Here is a 24,648-nt window from a genome sequence, read left to right on the forward strand (position 1 = left end):
TGCATGTTTTTTAAAGCCTGTATTGTAGAGAGGATCATAAAAGTTTGAGTTGTGCATCTGTATTCAGTCTACTTTCAAAATATAGCTAGTAAATGAAAAAGAAAGGTTAGCTACTTTTCAGAAAAAAATAGAAATCTGATATATAATGCAAATGTTACAGGATGCTTCATGAGTCCCTTTGACTTCTTGGGAAGTTTTGATGTAAAGTTAAATTTTATTACTACATAAACAGTAGTACTTACTACCAGTTCGGAAATCCCAGGGCATACACATAATGGCCAGTTTTGTAGTCAGTAGACCTTCCACGTGATGGCTATTGCTCAGTAGAGAATTTAAAATAGAAAAAAATCTGGCTAATTATTAAGGCTCCAAATTTGTAGGAGGGTAAAGTGGGAAACATTTTTATTTAAAAGAAGAACCATAAAAAAAAAAAAGAGCCATTCACCAATTTTTTTTAAGATTTTTTATTTTTAAGTAATCTCTACACCCAATGTGAGGCTTGAACTCACAACTCCAAGATCAAGAGTCCCATGCTCCAGCAACTAACCCAGCCAGTCACTCCCTCCCCAAATCTTTACCTCCCAGCTGCTCAGAGCAGAAGAAAATGATTGATCATACCTTTTCTTATCTTGTCCCTGACCCCTCTTCTCCACTTTTGCTCTTTAGTGCAAGTTTCATTAAGTTATTTTTGTAAATTATTTCTGGGTAGACAGAACACATACTATGAAAAATAACCCAGGAATAGGTTTTGTGGAAATGTTTCCCTTTTAAAAACTGGTCTTTGGTTGTAGGGTAAGAACTACTGTGAATTGATGATAACTTTTAAGCCAAAAGTGTTGTATATTTTAGCTAAATGTTTCAGATTACTCGATAATTACTCAAATACACTGAAAACTAGGTCAAGGAGTTCAGCTATTCAAAAAATGATTAAAAACAAATCAAATACTAGTGTAACCTTCAAAGTAATTCTGGTATTTAACTTTTATAAATGTTAATCATTGGAGTTTTACTCTTAGTACATCGTATTTTTTTAAACTACTTCTTAAATTTTTCTTTCCTAGCAATAGCTTCTTTATTTGCAGGTCCACCCCAAAGTGTTCCTAGAAGATCTTTTTCAGTCTGTAATGCCTCCTCTAAACAAAGTTCTTTGCCTGAAGAAACAGATCTTTTCAAAGCTCTAATTACTTCCGGTGGCCCTCTGATAAACTGCATTAGCCACTCCTGCGCCTCTCTTAAACATTCAGTTTCACCTGTGGACTGCAAGACCTCTTCAACCATTCCTATGTTTAAAGCTTTTTTTGAATCCAGTTTGAGGGCCCCACTTAACACTTTGAGAGCCTGCCTACTGCCAATGATTTCAACCAGTCGGGTAGCACCGCCCCAGCTTGGTATTATACCCATCTCTTTGTGGACAAATCTGATCTCACTCTCTGCAGTCATTAATCTGCAAAAGAGAAAAGAAAAAACTTAATTTAAGTATATGTGTTTTAGTCATAAAGTACTACTCATTCATTATCTCCTCTGAAATCTCCATAGATCTTTATAGGTAGATTTGTGAAAGTTCAAAGAATCTGGCTAAGTACACAATTCAGTTTTACTACGCAGTCCTTAATATTTACCTTTGAAAACAGTATCAGCATTTTTATTGTGCTTGCTTATCCTTTGCTTCGGAAAATAAGAATTTAGTTTTTATTTCATGTTTATTTCTAAAAACCCAAATCATCTTTCTAAAGTGAGTGGTGCCCTAATGAGAAAATCTGGATTAAGTGAAAATATGGGAGTAGGAAATGTTGGGGTCATACTGTGAAAAAAAAATGCATAGTAAAGTTAAGGTTAATAGTTATCAGGAAAAAATTGGTTCTTAACCCAGGATCTGTACGTCTTCAAGGAAATATTTACTAAGCACTACCTATGCCAGGTTATCTAGGTGTGGAATTACAGGAATGACCAAAATAAAACCCTGTGCTCAGTTGACATTCCTGATAGGAGAAAAAGACACTGAACAATATAGGACCAGTGGTGTAAGTGCTATAGAAAAAAATGGGACGAGGGACTAGAGGATGAGATGTGTGTTGGGGGTGTTAACTAGTCCTCAGAACAAGCATATGAGGTATCGTAATATCCCCATTTTACAGAGGGAAACTGAAACCACAGAGACTAAATAAATAGCTCACTCAAGGCCATGACACTATAGCAGAGCCAGAACTTAAACCCAGGAAGGTTAGCTTATTATGTGTGCTCGCTCTTAACCTCACAATACACATAACAGCGAGACTAGGATGGAAACGGATGCCATTAAGAAAGCTGATAGTGGCATGGGTGGGACTAAAAATAATGATAGCCTATAGCAGAGATGCATTTTCCCCAAACAAGGTTTTTGTGAATAGGGTGATTAAGAAGCAAAGTGGAACAAGAAAGGGGAGTGTTAACACAAATCAGTGGACATAGTAAAAGACTTCGTATTTGCTAGTTAAATATCCATATACTATTAACAGAATGCACAAAGCTACCCCATGTACAAAATACTGCCTGTGAGTTTTATTTTGACCGCACACTTCAATGAGCTGTCACTGTTAAAACCTCTAATTTGGAACAAAGCTCATGTCTGAATTTTAATTTTTTAAGAAAAATTATAGCTGTCGAACTATACACTATGCAAAGGGCGGCCTTCCGTTCGTTCTGCTTTCTTAAGCGTAAATGCTCAGCTGCAGGTGTTTGGGTTCTATTAGCACCAAGAACAACAGACTCTTAGTCTCTGACTCTTTAATCAAGAAAAATATTCCAGTAAATTCTCACAAAAGCCTCTTTATTAACCCACTGGGAAAGAGAACTTTCTCTTCACAGCTGTGAACTCCTACAAGAGAAAATCTGCCTCAATTATGAACAATTGCTTTTAGAGGCGAATAGCCATGAAAATAGTAGTTTTCAATAAAGTGGAAAGGAAGAAAAACAAATCTTCTAAGAATCGAATCTAGCCCCAAAAAGTGAGAGGAGTACTGCCTTGTTATATAATAAACAGAAAACAATGTCAAAAATTAAGAAAGTGGAATAGAAATTACAGAAATAATGTCTAAGTCTTGGAGATAGGAATACTGTTAATACTGAACACAATTCAATGAAATTTTCACAGCGTAAATTCAGTGTGTTACATTGGCTCAGAGCTATGCCTACAGTACAGAAAAGGACTGTCAAAAGTACATTCACTTAAAATCAGCTGAACATATAAAAAAAGTTGGTTAAAGCCCAAGATGTTGGGATAATGTAGATGAGTTATGACAACGGAAGTTGTTATCTATGTAAGCACACTTCTATTTGGAATTCTCTGCTTCTAAAGAAGAATCTATTTCTATACCATGAACTTTTTTTCCTCTGCCACACTTTACAAGGTCAAGTATGCTTTTTGGAATCATATTTTACAACTCCAACAAATCTTGAGGGAATCTTTGTAAAAACTACCTGTTGTGATCGAACTGTGACATCCATTTTTTATATATCATGCCTAGGGTGTGTTTGTGTACTGATACACATACAATTAGCAAATACTACCAAAAAATTTATTAATGACAAAAGAACACAAGGTAGTTTACTCTAACAATGAGAGAAATATGGAACGTTCAGATGGTAACCTTTCACAAAACTCAATCTAAAAATTAAAGTTTAAATATAAAATTTTAAATGTTGGTAACCATAACCTACAAAGAAAATGTCCAATATCCAAAAATAGAAACAGCTTCCCAATAGACCTTACAAAATTATACACTAATTACTTCTAGAATTTAGATGCAGTTATACTACCTGTAATGTAATTTATCGCAAGCGATAATCTGTACGGAAAACTGGAAGACCTAAATCTTAAAATTCTGAAGATTTAACAGTAAACTCAATTTATAAGATGATATTAAGCTCCCTTATTTTGACAAGCAAAAGAATTACAAGTATTTTCTTATCAGTATAAATATTATTGGCAATGTTTAAAATCTGTGACACCGTGGTAGAGAGGGGATGAGGAAATGAATCGAGTATCGATACACTCCTCCTTACTGTGTGGATGCAACAGTAAACTACCCGTAAAAAGAAAAAGTCATTCGACAAGTGTTGCAAAGTCAGTGATGACACCTGAAAGGACTCTTTGGTGTGCTAGTACTTCCTAAAAAGTTAGCTATAAGTTACAGGTCTTTTTTTTTTTTTAAAGATTTTATTTATTTGACAGAGAAACAGCCAGCAAGAGAGGGAACACAAGCAGGGGGAGTGGGAGGGGAAGAAGCAGGCTCATAGCGGAGGAGCCTGATGCGGGGCTTGATCCCAGGACTCCGGGATCATGCCCTGAGCCGAAGGCAGACGCTTAACGACTGAGCCACCCAGGTGCCCCAAGTTACAGGTCTTTGAACAAATGTATTCAAGAAAAACTATTTTTAAAGATCTTATGTATTAGAGAGCATATGCTCATGCAAGCAGGGGGAGGGGCAGAAGGAGGAGGAGAGAGAGAATCTCAAACGGACTCTCTGATGAGCATGGAGCCTGAGGCTGGACTTGATCTCACAACCCGGACATTATGACTTGGGCCAAAACCAAGAGTCAGACCCTCAACCACTGGCCACCCAGGCGCCCCCAAGAAAAACAATTTTAAAACAAGTATCAAGTTTTACTTAAAAAAGGAAGCGTTTTAGTAAAACTTATAAAAGGTTATTTTTAAGTAAAAGTACTTTTACCGAACTCAGTTGTAAAAAATTGAGAAATAATTATGTTGGGAGACAGTAAGGCTTTGATGCGAAGTGCACAGACTTGAACCAGACTGCCTGGCTCTGCCACTAGACGGGCTGCATACTACACCCTGTAAAATACAGCAAAGAAAAAGACACACGGTATAAAGAGGATGAGGAAGATTAAACTACTTAACATCCTGGGGCTTCAGCATGCTTGTTTATAAAGTAGATATAATAGCACTTACGCCAGAGAATTATGAATATTAAAGGAGTTAATATATGAAAGGTGTTTAAAATATATTGGCCACAATTCGTTTAAATAGAAGAAATCTTAGAGGGATTGCATTTGTGTATGTTTAAAAAAGAAAGTCTGTGAAATCTGCCTCGGCCACATCCATAGTGGAGCACAGTATTATACTTTATTTGGAATATGAAAGTTGTATATGTTTTGCAGCCTCACAAAATTAAACTATGTGTACTAGCTTGTATGAAGTTGGTTGCATTGATAGGTGGGTCACTACAAGTTAACAGTAGTGTTTCTGCTAGAAAAGCAGTATAAAGTTGTTTCCCGGACTAAAATGACTTGATCCCTAAAGTAGTGAAAGTAAGAGTTCTTACACTGGGAAGCACAGCAAATAACAGTATACTACCCTTCCTCAATGTCTGTTAACAGAGACTACAAAATATATACAATTTTTATTTACACGTAAAGGTAGAAATAATACCCAGTTCTATAGATAAGGCTGAAACAAAAGATTCCAAGTTGATTTAAAACAAACATATGGGACGCCTGGGTGGCTCAGTTAAACATTTGCCTTTGGCTCCGGTCATGCATGATCCCAGGGTCCTGGGATAAAGTCCTGCATTGGGCTCCTTGCTGAGCAGGCTCCTTGCTTCTCCCTCTGCCTGCTGCTCCCCTGCTTGTGGGCTTTCTCTCTTTGACAAATAAATAAGTAAATAAAATATTTTTTAAAAAATTAGACATGTATCTAACTTAAGGAATACTGTGTAATGTAAGTAAAAGCATAAATGTTTTTAAATTTTAAAGAAAGCATTCATGTTACAAATTAAGTAATACAATGTCATAAAACTAAAGTTTAGAATCATTGATTTAAGTAAACTTTAGCCTAGGGCTGGCAACTGCTAGTCCTTTTACAGTGCATGTTATGAGCCAAAGACAACAGAACAAATTGAGGTGACATGAGGGAAATAGGTTATATAAAAAGCATATAATTAGCAAGAGCATCTCTGATTATAAACAATACTTTAAATCATGCTTGAAAGTCAGCACTGATGTGTTCGCATATGTACTTTCCTGGCACCTTCTCCCTCCTGCTTGCTACCTGACATCACACCCCATGACAAACTATGAAGAAGAGAAGGCAAGAACCCATACATACTCTCCATAATCTCCCTAGAATCTACTCTGAGTAGATTTCCTACTCTTAAGTGATTGGCCTCATAAGGCTCCAGTTATTTTATGCAGAGACTGCGAGAGTGAGGAAGTACATGGTTGAATGAGTGAACTTTTGTATTCGTGTACGGAGGGCGGGTGATGGTAGAGTGAGGGAAGAGCAGACAGGAAAATATCTTGGGCTGTCAACTCTGATTTTAATATACAGTGGGTAAGCCTGCTCAGAGGTGAATTTTCTTGATATTATAGGCTCTAAAGTAAGAATTACACATAATATGGTGGTAACTACAAAACGAGCCAACATAGGCAATGTGATTGCTTCCCAGGGTGGACATCTCATGTTCAGAGAACAGGCTCTGCCACATCAGAAGTGAAATTTGCTTTTTAATTACTCTGAGACCCGGGATGTGTGTGTGTCTGTGTGCGCGCACACACAAATGTGCACATTTGTCTCTGTGCAAGTGTATGTTATATATAGATATTTTGTGTTTTATTTACAAATAAAGTTCATATTAGAAGAAAAGGGCTACCTACAGTAGCTCCCTTGGGATAAGCATGCTTACAGATCCCCTTTCTTTGTCGTATACCTTGGGTAGCAGCTGGAAATGCTAATGCCTGGGGCTAAGGGTTATTATTTAAATTCATGAAAACAGCGTTAGAGAATGGAAACAAATTAGACAGGCAGACTCTAAACTGCATAGTTGAGAATCTTATTTCACTAGGGTGATGGAGGAATAAAAATGTGTTTTTCATCCTGTGCATAAACAGCTAAATCCTTGATCTTCCAAAGAGAAACAGGAAAAGAAAATGCAGACAATTCTCACACACACACACACACACACACACCAATAAACATAAAAATGTATATGTTACCAAAAACCTTTAAAAATGCAAATTAAAATTTAATTTTTGGTGATCAAAATTAGAAAAGTGGTTTTAAAAGATTATACTCATTAAAATGTTCTCAAATAAATACTCGTCTACTGCTGGTATTAATATAAAGTGGCAGAATCTTTCCTGAAGGATAACTTGGCACTATGTATGAAAAACTGAACAATTCCATATCCTTTGATTAAGTACTTTACTTACAGGATTTATTCTAAGGAAATAATCTGAAATGTGGCAAAGTCTTATATAAGGTAGTTATCACAGCATTAATCATAATAGAGAAATCAAAATAGAGAAAAACTGGAAACAACCAAAGGAGGATACTTTAGTACATACATACTGATGGAATATTTTATACTTATTAAATTCATATTTTCAAGTATATTTACATATACTGCAAGACTTCTTCCCTTTCTGGGATCTCTAGGGATCAATCCACTCCAAACGTTTTCAGATTGTTGGCAGAATGAAGTTCCATGCGATTTTAGAACGAGGTCCCTGTTTCTGGGCTGGCTTTCAACTGGGGGGTTGTTATCTTCTAAAGGCCACTTGCATTTCTTGGTTCCAGGTCCCTTTCTCCATCTTGGAAGCCTTCGCATGCCTCTAATCTCTCTCACTTCCCATTCTGCCTCATGTCTTTATTTCTTAAATGCTCATGTGATTAGATTGGGTCCACCCAGATAATCCAGATGATCTCCCTATTTTCAACTTCAGAACCTTAATTACATTGGCAAGGTCCCTTTTGCCAAAAAGTTAATACAGTTGACCCTTGAACAACATGGGTGTTAGGAGCATTGACCCCACGCATGGGTGCCCCCCTCAACACAGTCTATTAACACATATTTTGTATATGTATTATATACTATATTTTTACAAAGAAGTAAGCTAGAGACAAGAAAATATTAAGAAAACCATAAGGAAGAGTAAATACATTTACAGTACTGTAAAAAATCTGGGTGTAAGTGGACCCAAGTAGTATAAACCAGTGTTTTTCCAGGGTTAACTTATAACAAGTTCTGAGAATGTGAGCAGACATCTTTGGGGGGCCAATATTCTGTCTACCACATCACCTAAAAGCATAACGGAAGCTCTCACTAGCTCCCACTACCCCTGTCACCCCCCTTTTCACCTTTCACCTTCTAGATAATTTCTGGCTATTTAAGGATTCTTTTTGTTCTATTGTTTTAGTTGTTAGTAAGTAAAGACTTCATGGGGAAAGCAATCTCCATTTGGCAGAAAAAATGAGAATTTGCTGGAGCTATAGCATTATTTCTCTTAGGTGAATGTTAAAAGCACTCTAACACCTGTTGAGGAATCCAGATTTCGTTAAGTGTAGACCCTAGACCTGCATAGTTCCAGAACCCCAAACAAGTCTTTTTTCCTCCAAAATTAACTAGTAAAACCAGAAAATAAAGGCATGATTGGTCCCTGCTGTGCTGTCATTTTAAAGAACAACACGGGTATAGAAATCTAAGTAAGGCCTGACTGAATATGAAAAAAGGTAAGTATCATAGTTGGTGGAATTAATGTATTCTGTTAAGAACTTTCCTAATTATAAAATATCTCAAATACACAAAAAATAACATACAAATGTACCCACTACCCAAAATTTATAGATGTTAACATTTGCCATTTATTTCTGAACTCTATTCTCATCCCTTTTTCTTCTCTTCCTGACTTCTCTCTCCAGTATCATTTCCATGTATGATTTCACTTTTAATAAATATTCTATAATCAAACAGTACACTTCTGCCTGAAGTAATAATATTTCAGTTTATGTCCAGTATCACAAAAGACACTGTACCCTGACCGCCTACACTAGTCTTAAATTGTTAATATTTGGCAGGTAATTTCTATATTGAAAATGAATTCATCAGACTATCATAGTGTGATGACATGAACCATTAAGATAATTCAGTTAACCCTGTCTACTCTGATTTATCACTTCCACTGCTGAAGGACCTTTAGGGTTGTTTCCTGTTTTTAGCTATTATGAATCGTGCTGCTATGAACATTCTAGGACCTGTCTGCAGATGAACATCTGTATGCATTTCTACTGAATTTATACTATATTAGGGTTTTTATTATTTAAATTCAATTTAGTTAACGTACAGTATTAGTTTCAGGGGTAAAATTTAGTGCTTCATCTGTTGCAATAACACGCAGTGCGTGTTACATCAAGTGCTCTCCTTAATGCCCCTCACCCAGTTACCCCATCTGCGCACCCCCCTTCCCTCCAGCAGCCCTCAGTTTGTTTCCTAGAGCTAAAAGTCTCTTATGGTTTGCTTCCCTCTCTGTTTTTATCTTATTTTTCCTTCCCTTCCCCTATGTTCATCTGTTGTTTCTTAAATTCCACATATGAGGGAAATCATATGGTATTTGTCTCTCTCGGATGGACTTATTTTGCTTAGCATAACACCCTCTAGTTCAATTCCATGTTGTTGCAAATGGCAAGATTTCATTCTTTTTAATGGTTCGGTAATATTCACATCCCACATCTTTATTCATTCATCTATCAATGGACATCTGGGCTCTTTCCCTACTTTGGCTATTGTGGACATTGCTCCTCTAAACACTGGGGTGCATGTGTCCCTTCGAATCACTTTTTTTGTAGCCTTTGGAGAAATACCTAGTAATATAATTGCTGGGTCGCAGAGTAGTTCTACTTTTAACATTTGAGGAACCTCCATGTTTTTTTCCAGAGTGGCTGCATCAGCTTGCATTCCCACCAACAGTGCAAGAGGGTTTCCCTTTCTCCGCAACCTCACTAACACCTGTTGTTTTCCTGACTTGTTCCTTTTAGCCATTCTGACTGGTGTGAGGTGGTACCTCATTGTGGTTTTGGATTTCTATTTCCCTGATGCTGAGTGATGTGGAGCATTTTTTCATGTGTCTGTTGGCCATTTGTATGTCTTCTTTGGAGAAATGTCTGTTCATGTTCATGTCTTCTGCCCATCTCTTGACTGGATCTTTTGTTTTTTGGGTGTTGAGTTTGATAAGTTCTTTATAGATTTTGAATATTAGCCCTTTATCTAATGTGTCAGTTGTGAATATCTTCTCCCATTCCATATAGTTTTATTGATTGTTTCCTTTGCTGTCCAAAGCTTTTTATCCTGATGAAGGCCCAGTAGTCCATTTTTGCTTTTGTTTCCCTTGCCTTTGGAGACATGTCTAGCAAGAAGATGCTGTGGCAGAACTCTGGAAAACAGTGTGGAGGTCCCTTAAAAAGTTAAAAATTGAGCTACCCTATGACCCAGCCATTGCACTACTGGGTGTTTACCCCAAAGATACAGACGTAGTGAAGAGAAGGGCCATATGCACCCCAATGTTCATAGCAGCATTGTCCACAATAGCTAAATCGTGGAAGGAGCCGAGATGCCCTTCAACAGATGACTGGATTAAGAAGCTGTGGTCCATATATACAATGGAATATTACTCAGCTATCAGAAAGAACGAATTCTCAACATTTGCTGCAACATGGACGGCACTGGAGGAGATAATGCTAAGTGAAATAAGTCAAGCAGAGAAAGACAATTATCATATGATTTCTCTCATCTATGGAACATAAGAACTAGGAGGATCGGTAGGGGAAGAAAGGGATAAAGAAAAGGGGGGTAATCAGAAGGGGGAATGAAACATGAGAGACTATGGACTACGAGAAACAAACTGAGGGCCTCAGAGGCGAGGGGGGTGGGGGAATGGAATAGACCAGTGATGGGTAGTAAGGAGGGCAACGTATTGCATGGTGCACTGGGTGTTATACGCAACTAATGAATCATTGAACTTTACATTGGAAACTGGGGATGTACTGTATGGTGGCTAACATAATATAATAAAAAATCATTAAAAAAAAAAAAGTTGCTGTGGCAGAGGTCAAAGAAGTTGCTGCCTGTGTTCTCCTCAAGGATTTTGATGGATTCCTGTCTCACGTTTAGGTCTTTCATCCATTTTGAATTTATTTTTGTGAATGGTGTAGGAAAGTGGTCCAGTTTCATTCTTCTGCATGTGGCTGTCCAATTTTCCCAACACCATTTGTTGAAGAGACTTTTTTCCATTGGATATTCTTTCCTGCTTTGTTGAAGATCAGTTGACCATAGAGTGGAGGGTCCATTTCTGGGTTCTCTATTCTGTTCCATTGATCTGTGTATCTGTTTTTGTGCTAGTACCGTACTGCCTTAATGATTACAGCTTTGTAATAGAGCTTGAAGTCCAGAACTGTGATGCTTTCCGCTTTCTATTACAGTTTTGTACATTACAAAGTCCAACAAAAGACTCACTAGTTTAAAATCAAGATTTCAGTAGGGTTGCATTCCTTTCTGGAGGCTCCAGGGGAGAGTCCATTTCCTTACCTTTTCCAGCTTCTAAAGGCTGACCACAATTCTTGGCCCATGGCCACGCTCCTCCATCTTCAAAGTCTGCACTGATTGGTTACATCCTCCTCACACTGCATCAACTCTATCTTACTTCTATCACTAACCCTCCTTTTCTGACTCTGAGCTTTTCAGTGTCCCTTGATAGCATTTTAGGACCTTGTGGTTACACAGGGTCTACCCACCAGGATACTCCCCCTGTTTCAAAGTCAGCTGAGTAGCAACCTTATATCCATCTGCAACCTAATTCCCCCCTGCCATATAACGTAACATGTTCACAGGTTCCAGGGCTTGTAAGGCCATTACTCTGTCAACCACAGACACAAAGGAATAGAATTACCGTGTCTTTGGGTATGTGACATTCTATGTTAGTAGATACTGGGCATTTTCCATTGTACCAACTTACACTCCCATCAGCACTTTCTGAAAGGTGCAGCTGCTTCACACCCTTGCTAACACTTGATATATTCTTTTTCATCTTAGCTTTTCTTGTGGCAGTATAATAAAAAGGTGTGATTTTAATTTGCATTTCATTAATGGCTAATGAAATTCAGTGTTTTTTAACCTTTTTTTTTTTTTTTTTGCCATTTAGATATCCTCTGAAAAGTTGAGTTTTCTGCTCCCTTTATTTTAACTGGGTTGCCTGTCTTACTGCTTTAAAGGAGTTCTTTATATATTCTATGTCTTTTGTCAGATATAAATATTGAGAATCTTCTCTCCCTCGGCGGGTTGCGTTTTCATTCTTTTAGTTATGTTTTTGATAGAAGTTATTAACTTTAATATAGTCTAATTTATCAACCTTCTTTACAGTTAGGGATTATTATGTCCTGTTTTAGAAATCTTTGACTACTTTAAGACCACAAAGATATTCTCCTGTTTTCTTTCAAACAGCTTCACTGTTTTACCTTTCACTTTTATATCTGCAATTCATCTTGAATTGATTGTACACATACACATACACTTACTAAAGAGACCATTCTTTCCTAATGCACTAACAGTGTCACATTTGTCTTAGATTAAACAACCATGTATTTTGGATCTGTTTCTAAACTCTATTGGTCAATTTTTTCTACCCTTGTATGTACAAAAAGCATCTGTTTAAATTACTTTAGTTTTATAACAGGTTTGCTATCTGGTAGTATAAACCTTCTAACTTTTCTCTTTGTGACTTCCTTAGTTCTTCTCGGTACTCTGCATTTCCTTATGAATTTTAGAGACTGTTGACTCGCACACATACACATACCAACCTTCTGGGATTTTTATTGGAACTACATTGAATCTTTGGATTATTTGGGGGGAAAGGTCAATCTTTACAATATTGAGTCTTTTATTCCATGGACATGGTATCTTTCTATTTCACCTTTATTTAGGCATTCTTTACTTTCTCTCAGTATTATTTTCCAGCTCTCAGTGTAAAATTCTGAAATGCCTTTTGATTTGTTCCTAGGAGTTAGGTTATTTTTTTTCGAATGCTACTCTTAATGGTATTGTTTAAATTTTGGTATTTATTTGCTTGCTGCTGGACTACAGAAATGCTATTGACTTTTATTAACCTCACAGCCAGCAAACTTACAAAATTCACTTATTAATTCTAAAAGATTAACTATATATATTCTTTTGGATCACAATGATGTCATATGTGAATAATAAGGTTTTATTTCTCTAATCCAATCCTTATAACTTCTTTAATCTTGCCTTACTGAACTGTCTAGTATAGCTAGTATAATTATGACCAGAAGTGGTGATAGCACTCTCCTTGTTCCTGATGTCAGAGGAAAAGCTTTCAATATTTTTATCCTTATGAGAGGTTTGCTGTAGGATTTTTATAAATGTTCTCTCTTAGACTAAGAAAGTTCCTTCCAAGTGTGTTAAGAGCTTCTCTCACGAATGGATGTTGAATTTTGTCAAACGCTTTTTCTGCATCTATCAGATTGTAATAATCTGTCTCCCTTTTTTGTTAATATGATGTATTACTCTAATTGTGCTTTTTAAAAAGATTTTAGTTATTTATTTGACAAAGAGAGACAGCAAGAGAGGGAACACAAGCAAGGGGAGTGGGAGAGAGAGAAGCAGGCTTCCCACCGAGCAGGGAGCCTGATGCAGGCTCTATCCCAGGACCCTGGGATCATGACCTGAGCCAAAGGCAGATGCTTAACAACTGGGGCACCCAGGCGCCCCTATTTAGTTTTCTAACGTTAAACCAACCTTCAATTTCTGGAATAAGCCCCTTGTCGTCATAATGTATTATCATTTTTATCAGATTAAATTTGTTAATATTTTGTTAAGGATTTTTAAATTTATGTTTATGGGATTAGTGTATAATTTGCTTTCTTATAATGTCATTTCTAGGTTTTGGAATAAATATTATACTCATTAAAAGAGCTGGGAAGTATAACTTCCTTTTCTTTTCAATAAGTGTATATAAGATTGATGTTACTTCTTTCTTAAATGTTTGGAAAACTTCACTGATAAATCTGCTAAGTTTTAAAAACTAAAATTTCAGGCGTTCATCTATAAGATTGCTGCCAAATGATTCCTAATCTTTCCACACATCCTCCCCTAAATTTACAAAATTAACAAGGAGTGAAAGAAAGCCACACCAAGGGGATTACTCAGAGACAGAGAATACTGCATCCTTGAAATTATCTTTAAGTACAGAAACACACACCAAATTCAAAAATTATTTCCTGCTACTGTTGCAAGGTGATGGGCACAAAGCTGTAACGAGGAGGCTTAACACATCCATGTAAAACAGGACAGGGAAATCGAAGACTTTGAGGAAGTACAGTTAAAATCACCCCAGGGGGCACCTGGGTGGCTCAGTAGTTAAGCGTCTGCCTTAGGCCCAAGGTGTGATCCCAGGGTTGTGGGATTGAGCCCCTCATCTGGCTCCCTGCTTGGTGGGAAGCCTGCTTCTTCCTCTCCCACTCCCGTTGCTTGTGTTCCCTCTCTCACGGTCTCTCTCTAATAAATAAAAATAAAATCTTAAAAAAAAATTTCTCAGAAAAAATATATACACACATATATATAGATATACATACATATATATGAGAGAAAATAAAAACAAAATATCAAAATGTTAAAAACCAGTGAATCTAAGTGAATGGTATAGGAAAATTCTTTGTATCATTCTGAAATTTTTTATAAGTTTGTAATTATTTCCAAACAAAAAAAATGCAATTCTAGTTTCTGTCTTGTACCAAATTCAGTAATAAAAAATTAAATATTGGGGGCGCCTGGGTAGCGCAGTCCTTAAGCATCTGCTTTCGGCTAAGGGCGTGATCCCAGCGTTCCAGGATTGAGTCCCACACAGGGCTTCTCCGCTGGGAGCCTGCTTCTTCCTCTCCCACTCCCCTTCTGTGTTCTCTCTCTCGCTGGCTGTCTCTCTGTCACATAAATAAATAAAATCTTTAAAAAAATTAAATATTAGAAATGTCATTAAAATATTTACATGATTTTCCTTGCCAAAAATTGATGCTAAAAGCCAAGCAGTCTGAGTCTGTCGTTTTCTCTTTTCTAGGGTAGTTTCAAGAGATTTTTCTTTTCTCTCTCTCCTCCCCCACCCCCACTTCTGAATGATATGGAATAAGACAGAAAGTGGAATAAAGGAATGAGTGTTCTAAGTACCTCCTAAAGCACATTCTGGAATCTTGAGCTTAAAACCAATCTAAGAAACCATATTATAATTACTCTTAAAATATGGGGCGCCTGGGTGGCTCAGTCAGTTAAGCATCTGCCTTTAGCTCAGGTCACGATCCCAGGGTCCTGGGATCTCCAGTCTTTGAGCCTGCATGGGGCTCCCTGCTCAGTGGGGAGTCTGCTTCTCCCTCTCCCTCTGCCCCTCCTCCCATCCCACTCCACTTGTGCTCTCTCACCCTGCTCTCTCTCAAATAAATAAAATCTTTAAAAAAAAATAGTGTCTGTATAAGTGAACCTTTATCAATTTGACATATATAGGAACTATTATTGTTTTCCAGAAAGTATCTAAATAAAAGTTAAAAAAAAATAAAAATAGTTTACAAAGGTAACTTAAAATAACAAAGTTACCAATTTTCATTAGTGCTCAAATAGGTGAAAGGTGACAACTCTATTCTCTATGCCAAGCCTATATGTTGTAGGCAGAATGCTCCCACAAAGATGTCCACGCCCTAATCCCTGGAACTGTGCAGCATGTGTACTTCATGTAAGAAAAGAGACTTTGCAGATGTAATTAAGATTACATACATTAAAATAGGGAGGTTATCTGAGTGAACCCAGTTTAACCACATGAGCTCTTAAAAGCAGAGAACTTTCTCCAGATGGAGTTACAGAGATGTAGCAGAAAGGTAAATGAGAAAAACTCAACCCACCATTGGGCTACCTGGAAAACATGACAAGGAATGCAGATATCCTCAATGAGCAAAGACTGGTTCCCAACTGATAGTCAGTAAGGAAAACAGCGACCTCAGTCCTGCAAGTGCATAGAACTGAAATCTGCCAGTTGCAATCGGGATGAGCCTGAGTCCAGTCCAGCCAACATACTTTTTTTGGCCTTTTGTGACCAGGTTTAGAGAAACCAGCTGAGCCCAGCTGGACTTCAGACCTATACAGTTGTGAGATAAACTGATCCTGTTTTAAGCCACTAAATTTGTGGCAATTTGTTATGGCTGCAATAGAAAACTAATACTCAAGTAAGTATTTTCTTAATTTATATTTCATTCTAAATATTTTTATTAGCCAAGATAGATTAAAAAATTGAAGAAAATTATTTTATCACCGTTCTAGCTTTTCATTTCCTCACATCAATTTTACCACTAAAAAGGAAACCTAATGTTTGACTAGATTCTGAGCACTGAGGAATGCCAATTTTGAATTTGTAAGTCTTTTGCTCTTAAACATGTTTTTAAAATGCCATTTTCTCTAAGAATATTTTATATGAAAATTTTGACTCCATTGAATGCAATTTAATATAAGGGTCTATATATGCCAAATAGACCTGAGTGTTTCTGCACTATACTGAAATATTACTTCATTATATGTAGGATCAGCTGGTGCTTACAGGGTTTGTGGACAGCTAGAATGCTGCATGAGCTCGTTTCTTTGGAATATTCCTATTCAGTGTATCTCACATCTTCTGAAATATTTCCCATGGGAAATGGAGGAGCAGCAGGAATGAAAATCCTAGCTGAGTGAATTCCAGACAATTCTCCAAGGTAAGAAAGTTAAACAAGCTAAAAAAGGGCCAACATGTATCCCTAAGGAAGAAAGTTATCTTTTTAGTGGAATGCTATGAAAGCTTTTGGTGTTCTTTTGGAACAAGCAGATGTTTTTAGAATAATAATTAAAGCAATTTGTCATAGAAGATAACTGACAAGGTACTGATAGCGTTGGGGGAAAGATCAGCTAGAGTAAGTGTGCTGACTTACCACTTCCTTGTAACTGTGGCTAGGGAGGTAGTTCAGTATGCAGTCCTCTCCATCAGCCCCTAAGTTCTAAGAACTTTTGTTTCTGGTATGTAGGTTAAAAAGGGCTGAACAGCTGAAGACAGTGCTTTTCAAACTTCTATTGGGAAGGATCAGTTTCTACCATTTGTTTTTCAACTTGTCGACTGTGAATCAATAATTTTGTAAGATACAGTAAAACTAGAAATGAAACAAAATCCCAAGACATAGAAGTTTCTTGAATGGCAGTGTCTAGTACATATGCTTAATGAGTGACTCAACTGAATATAATTTAAGATGAGGGCCTATATATATATATACCAATAGTTGATCCATACATAAACATGGCTTCATTGGCAAGGTAAATGTATCTGGTTTATTACTTGATCTATCTGATGAGAGCAAGCACTGTCAGACATCTCATAAGCAATAAAGTACATATTTTATGAGACCCTAGGATATGTGACACTCCCTTCACTTAGAGAACAACATAACAAGCAAGGCAAGTTAGCAGTACTAAAAGACTAAGTATAAGTAGGTCTCTAATTATCTTTCCTGTGATTTTGCCTTTTGTCCTAAACCCGAACTACCCAAAAGCAGATCAGGAATGACTCCGAAGAATAATGCAAAAGTCTAATAAATGCTTATAGATGAACACCAGACTCTACATTACATATCCAGAGGATATCTATAAAGTTTAATTTCTACTTACTTTTATGTAGAGAATTTTTAAGTGTAATAATGCACATTCACATACAGCTTAGAATATTCTTTAAATATATTAAATTATATTTATATATGTAATATATTAAAAAGTATGTATTTAAATTATATATAAGTACCTGTACACACAGAACACTTTAAATTTAGTCTCACATTGCCCATAAAGCCAATGATTACCACTTCTTCAAATAATCAAATGTAGCATCCCAATGCAATCTGCACTGATGACAGCAGAGGGCACTGTCATATGAAATGACCATTTTTCACTGTACACAAGATTCCTCCCCAATTAAGAAGTACTAGTTTTCAAAGAGGCTAGGATCTTTATAAATTGTCTTATACACCAAAACTAGTTTAATATATATATTTATGTGAACACAAAGTGATATATTTCAACTGATAAATTGGAACCCGAGTCATAAATTATAAAAAAGAAGAAAAATAATTTAATACTTTGCATGAATAAACTTAGTGAATCTTTCCTCATACTATTTCTATTACTATATGATGCCATTTATATAGAGTTCAAAAAGAAGAAAAATAGAACATATCAGTTATAGGATAATTTCCTTTCTTAGGAAATAAGGGAAGTAAGTACTTTCATAAGGAAAAAAATTAATTCTCACAAAATTTAGGGTAATAGTTTCCCCTAGATGGAAATAAGGGGGCTGTAAATTAGAAGGGGCTTATAGGAGACTTCAGGAGTGCTGACAATGTTCCCATTCTTGACCTATATCATGGTAACATGGGTTCCCATTTTGTAACAAGTCAGTAAACTCAACATTTGGTTTATACATACAAACCCAAAATATTTTAAGGCCTTACCAAAATTACTTCAGTAGTCAGAAGAAATATAGAAAAAAGGTAATGATAAAATAAATGCTATACATGTAGAAATACCTACTTCAAAAACAGGGGTTCTAAACCAAGGGTCTATGGATGAGATTTCATGCAAAGTTTCCTAAGATAGGGTTCATAGCTTTCATTACATTCTCAAAAAACTAGAAGAACAATGTGCAATGTGAAAATATCATCTGGATATTAATATAGGTCCAGCTATCTTACAAGTAATTGAGTAAGTTCTAAATGACACATAATAAAACGTATCTAATTTAGAAGAGTTTCTGGTTAAGGAAATCATTATCTTCATTCACGAAGTTAAAAATTCACTTGTGCTTAAATGCATAATTGTGAAGTTATAATATGTGGAAGCAAAATGTATGACAACAATAGCATGAGGACAGGAGGAGGAAATAGAATACTGAGTGTTCTTGTATTTTATGTAAAGTAGCATAATATTATTTGAAGGTGGGCTGTGATAAGTTTAAAATGCATATTAACTCTAAGCCAACCAGTTTAAAAAAAAATATATATATATATACATGTGTTTGTTTACGTATATAAATAAAATGAGAAAATATTTTTCAGTATTTTAGAAATATGTGTTTTTCTATATTTGCCAAACACTACAATTCCAGAAATTTGTATGTCTTGGTTTTGTTTCATTTTTCTAGGAACATATTTTTACTTAATATAAATATGTATATAAATATATACATATTTATACACACACATATATATTTATATATAGGCATACCTCATTTTATTGTGCTTTGCTTTATTGCACTTTGCAGATATTGTGATCTTTACAAATTGCAGCTTTATAGTAAACCTGCCATCCAGCAAGCCTATCAGCTCTGTTCTTCCAACAGCTCCACTGACTTCATCTCTCTGTGTTGCATTTTGGTAATTCTTGCAATATTTCAAACTTTTTCATCATATTATATTGGTTATGGTAATCTGCGATCAGTCATTTGTGATGTTACTACCATTAACTGTTTTGAGGTGCCATGAACCATGCCCATATAAGACCACAAACTTAACTGATAAATGTTGTGTGATCTGACTGATCTAGCCACTGGCCATTCCCCATCTCTCTCCCTCTCCTTGGGCCTCCCTATTCTCTGAGAGACAAACTGAAATTAGGCTAATTAATAATCCTGCAATGGCCTCTAAGTGTTCAAGTGAAAGGAAGAGTCTCATGTCTCTCACTTTAAATCAAAGGCTAGAAATGATTAAGTTTAGTAAGAAAGGCATGTCAAAAGCTGAGATAAGGTAAAGGCTAGGCTTCTTATACCAGTCAGCCAAATTGTGAATACAAAGGAAAAGTTCTTGAAGGAAATTAAAAGAGCTACTCCACTGAAAACACAAATGATAAGAAAGCAAAACAGAGGCGCCTGGGTGGCTCAGTCATTAAGCGTCTGCCTTTAGGTCAGGGCATGATCCCAGTGTCCTGGGATTGAACCCCACATCAGGCTCCTTGCTCCACTGGGAGCTCAGTGGGAGCCCTCTTCTTCCTCTCCCACTCCCTCCGCTTGTGTTCCCTCTCTCGCTGGCTGTCTCCCTCCCTGTCAAATAAATAAATAAAATCTTTAAAAAAAGAAAAGAAAGAAAACAAGGAAGCAGAACAGCCTTATTGTTGATATAAAGTTCTAGCGGTCAGGATAGAGATCAAACCAACACAACATTCTCTTAAACCAAAGCCTAATCAAGAGCAAGGGCCTAACTCTCTTCAGTTCTAGGAAGGCTGAGAGAGGGGAGGAAGCTGCAGAGGAAAAAGTCTAAAGCTAACAGCGGTTGGTTCATGAGGTTTAAGGAGAGAAGTCATCTTTATAGCATAAAAGTGCAAAGTGAAGCATCGAGCGCTGATGGAGAAGCTACAGCAAATTAGAAGATGTAGCTAAGGTAATGAATGAAGGTGCTACACTAAACAGACTTTCATACGGATGAAATAGCCTTCTATTGGAAGATGATGCCATGTAGGACTGTCATAGCTAGAGAGCTTCAAAGCTTCAAAGGACAGGCTGACTCACTCATTAAGGGCTAATGCAGCTGGTGACTCTAAGTTGAAGCCAGTGTTCATTTACCATTCCAAGACCTTAGGGCCCTTAAGAATTATGCTAAATCTACTAAACATACTCTGTGCTCTGTAAATGGAGCAACAAAGCCTTACTGATGGCACATCTGTTTACCACACAGTTTAATGAATATTTTAAACCCACGGTTGAAACCCAATACTCAAGAAAGAAGATTCCTCTCAAAATATTACTGCTTATTGATAAATGCAGCTGGTCACCAAAGAGCTCTGACAGAGATGTATGGGATTAATGTTGTTTTCATACCTACTAACACAACATTCACCTGCAGCCTATGGATCAAGGTACCATTTTGACTTTTAAGCCTTGTTATTTAAGAAATACATAAGTCTAGAGCTGCCATAAATAGTGATTCCTCCGACAGATCATGACGAAGTCAACTGAAAACCTGGAAAGCATTCACCACTCTAGATGCCATAAAGAACATTCATGATTCATGGGAGGAGGTCAAAATGTCAACATTAACAGGAGTTTGGAAGAAGGTGATTCCAACCCTCACGGATGACTTTGGAGAGGTTCAAGATTCCAGTGAAGGAGGTAACTGCAGATGTGGGGGAATTAGCAAGAGAACCAGAATTGGAAGTGGAGCCTAAAGATGTGACTGAATTGCTACAATCTCATGATCAAACCTGAATAGATGAGGAGATGCTTCTTATGGATGAGCAAAGAAAATGGTTTCGGAGGGGCACCTGAGTGGCTCAGGTCATGACCCCAGGGTCCTGGGATCGAGCCCCAAGTTGAGCTCCCTGCTCACTGGGGAGTCTGCTTCTCCCCCTCCCCTCCAGCTTGTGCTCTCTCTCTCACTCTCTCTCTCAAATCAATGAAATCTGAAAAGAAAAGAAGAGAAGAGAAAAGAAAAGAAAAAAGAATGGTTTCTGAGATGGAATCTACTCCTGGTGAAGAGGCTGTAAAGATAGTTGATATGACAACAAAGGACTTAGAGCATCACAGGAACTTAGTTGATAAAGCAGTGGCAGGGTTGGAGAAGATTGACTCCAATTTTGAAAGAAGTTCTACTATAGGTAAAATCCTCTCTCAAACAGCCTTGCATGCTAATGAGAAATCATTGGTGAAAAGAAGAGTCAAGTGATGTAGCAAACTTGACTACAGTCTTATTTTAAGAAACTGCCACAGACACCCCAACTTTTAGCAACCACCACTTTGATCATCAAGCAGCCATCGAGGCAAAACCACCAAAAGATTATGAGTCATTGCAAGTTCAGGGTTGGTTAGCATTTTTTTTTAGCAATACAGTATTTTTAAATTAAGGTATGTACATTTTTAAGCCATAATGCTATTGCACACCTAATGGACTATAAAATAATGTAAACATAACTTATATATGCTCTGGGAAACCACTTTATTGTGATATTTGCTTTATTGTGGTGTCCAGAACCAAACACACAGCATCTGTGAGGTATGCCTGTTTGTTAAAAGTAGTATAAGGAAAAGGTAAATCAGTTGGTGTATAGAATAAATTTTATTTTTGAGGAAAGCCTGGAAAAAGACCGGTTGTTCTGGAAGCAGCTGCAGTGGTCCGTGTGTGAAGCAATGAGAGCCCAAATAGCTTTTTGTCATCTCAGACATCTTAAGAATAAAATGACACAAAAAGACATGCGCCTAACATCTAAAATGTGGAATTTCAAGAAACTATAAAGAGCTCTTATCTTCTTTTTGCTCTCAAAGTTCCCCTATTCAGATCCTCATTGTTATGAAAAGAGGCTTTTTACGCTAACAAAGAAATACACAACTTTGAGGAACGCCTTTTTGAATAATTAGGGCTCCTTTTGATCATAAAGTTAATGCAGTCAGTAAATCTCTCTCCTTTTCTCTATCCTCTACCTCTTTCTATGCAAAGGAAAACACTACTGTTCAAAATCTTTGGGATGCAGCAAAGGCAGTCCTAAGTGGGAAGTATATAGAACTATAAGCCTTTCTCAAGAAACAAGAAAGGTCTCAAATACACAACCTAACCTTACACCTAAAGGAGTTACAGAAGGAACAGCAAATAAAGCCTAAACCCAGCAGGAGAAGAGAAAGAATAAAGATCAGAGGAGAAATAAATGAAATAGAAACCAAAAGAACAGTAGAACAGATCAACAAAACTAGTAGCTGGTACTTTGAAACAATAAGATTGATAAACTCCTGGCCATACTTATCCAAAAGAAAAAAAAAAAGAAAGGACCCAAATAAATAAAATCATGAACTCAAGAGGAGAGATCACAACCAACGTTGAAGAAATACAAACAATTATAAGGACATACTATGAGCAGCTATATGCTGACAAATTAGACAATCTGGAAGAAATGGATGCATTCATAGAGATGTATAAACTACCAAAACGGAACCAGGTAGAAATAGAAAACCTGAACAGACACATAACCAGCAAGGAAATTGAAGTAGAAATCAAAAATCTCCCAAAAAACAAGAGCCCAGGGCCAGATGGCTTCTCAGGGGAATTCTACCAAACATTTAAAGGAGAATTAATACCTATTCTTCTGAAGCTGTTTCAAAAAATCGAAATGGAAGGAAAACTTCCAAACTCATTCTATGGGGCCAGCATTACCTTGATCCCAAAACCAGACAAAAACCACACCAAGAAGGAGAATTACAGACCAATATCCCCGATGAACATGGATGCAAAAATTCTCACCAAAATGGGGTAACTAGGTGATGGACATTGGGGAGGGTATGTTGCAATGAGCATTGGATATTATAGAAGACTAATGAATCACAGACCTGTACCCCGAAACAAATAATACATTATATGTTAAATAATTGAATTTAAATTTAAAAAAAATAACTGACAAGAAGAAAATATTCACAAATTGAACATCCCGTTTAAGAATATAAATAAGGTTTATATTCAAGCAAAAAATAAGTTTGAGCATGTTGATTATATTTGTGGAGGGAGTAAAGCAATGTTCATCTTACCTGAAATCACATGCTGTAGTAACTTCTGCTCCTCCACCCAATGCCCAACCTTGAATCAGCGCAACACTTATTAAAGGGAGTCTTTTTATTGAAGGAAAAAAGAAAGAAATGGATGTTATTATTTTTCATTTCAATATTAATTTACAAATATTACTTTAAAAAAACTTCAGATGCAGTAGAAACAAAATTATTGACCTATGTTTATAATAACAAGCATACCTTGAAGTATAGTGGAACCCTGAGTGTGTATATCATGAGGAATAAAACAGTATAATTCTTAATATATAATAACACATACTAAATGCTATGTAAGTTTATCAGACTCCTCCCTGAATCATCTATTTTTAAACTATTAACTATATTTTTATATATGAATAATATATATAAAATATATGAAGTTTTATAAATACTATATATGATATATATATCTAATGTACATTTTTATGTATTACTAACTATATATTTTTTAACTAGATATTGTAACTTCCTTCCAAATAAATAAATGTTTTTTTATATAATATACAGCTTCTACAACACCTCAGCCACTGGCAATCAAGAATAATTCAATGGGGGGAGTTAAGATGGCAGAGGAGTAGGGGACCCCTTTCTCAGCCGGTCCCCTGAGTCGAGCTGGATAGGTACCAGACCAGCCTGAACATCCACGGAATCAGCCTGAGACGCAGGAAGATACATCTGGATCTCTACAAATGAACATCTCCAGCGCTGAGTATTGAGGTATGAAGCGGGGAGCCGTGAAACCGCGCACAGATATTGGAAGATAAACGGAAGGGGGAGGGAGCCGCCGTGTTTGGGTGCCAGGAAGCGGTAGCCACCTGCACGGGGGAGCGGGCAGACTCGTGGACCGGCACCCGCGAGATGGCAGACTGAGACCGTGAGCCGGAAGAGCTTGCCACCAGACTTCTCACGGAACTCTGGTGTGCTCACTGGATCCAGACTGAGACGGGGAGCTCTGGGAGCGCGCGCGTGGCGGCTGGCGGCTGGCGGTGTTAGAAACACAAAGGACAGAGACGCGACAGCCCTGGAAGTGAGGGCTGGGACGCCGGGTGTGGGGCACACATCCCGGGATGCTGCAGGGTTGAGCAGCACTAACAGAAACAGAGTTAAAGTGGCCAGAACATCAGTGGAGAACGGTCCGCTATCCCTCTGTTCTGAAACAGAGGCTGAGATTCGGCTGCTGCTGCTCTGACTCTCAGAAGAGGCACAGCAAACCGCCAGGGAAAGCCACCAGAGAACAAAACT

General features: G+C 37.1%; 1 protein-coding gene and 1 long non-coding RNA gene across 3 annotated transcripts in view; one reads left to right on the forward strand and one right to left on the reverse strand.

Annotated features, from left to right (window-relative positions):
• Positions 1–448: 448 nt before the first annotated feature.
• ECHDC1 (ethylmalonyl-CoA decarboxylase 1) overlaps positions 449–24,648 on the reverse strand; it is a 62,936-nt gene continuing 38,736 nt past the window's right edge. For both annotated transcript variants that reach the window (XM_034669104.1, XM_034669105.1), the window contains exons 5-6: positions 23,389–23,469; positions 449–1,444 (exon numbers count right to left, since the gene is read on the reverse strand). In XM_034669104.1, the coding sequence (XP_034524995.1) occupies positions 1,036–1,444; positions 23,389–23,469 (490 nt within the window). In that variant the 3' untranslated portion in view covers positions 449–1,035. The remainder of the gene's footprint in view (positions 1,445–23,388; positions 23,470–24,648) is intronic.
• LOC117803987 lies at positions 15,951–24,079 on the forward strand. The gene is made up of 3 exons (XR_004628128.1): positions 15,951–16,567; positions 20,558–20,738; positions 23,914–24,079. It is a non-coding gene; the product is annotated as an uncharacterized LOC117803987 (long non-coding RNA).

Source organism: Ailuropoda melanoleuca, chromosome 10 (assembly GCF_002007445.2).
Source record: "Ailuropoda melanoleuca isolate Jingjing chromosome 10, ASM200744v2, whole genome shotgun sequence".
NCBI lineage: Eukaryota > Metazoa > Chordata > Mammalia > Carnivora > Ursidae > Ailuropoda > Ailuropoda melanoleuca.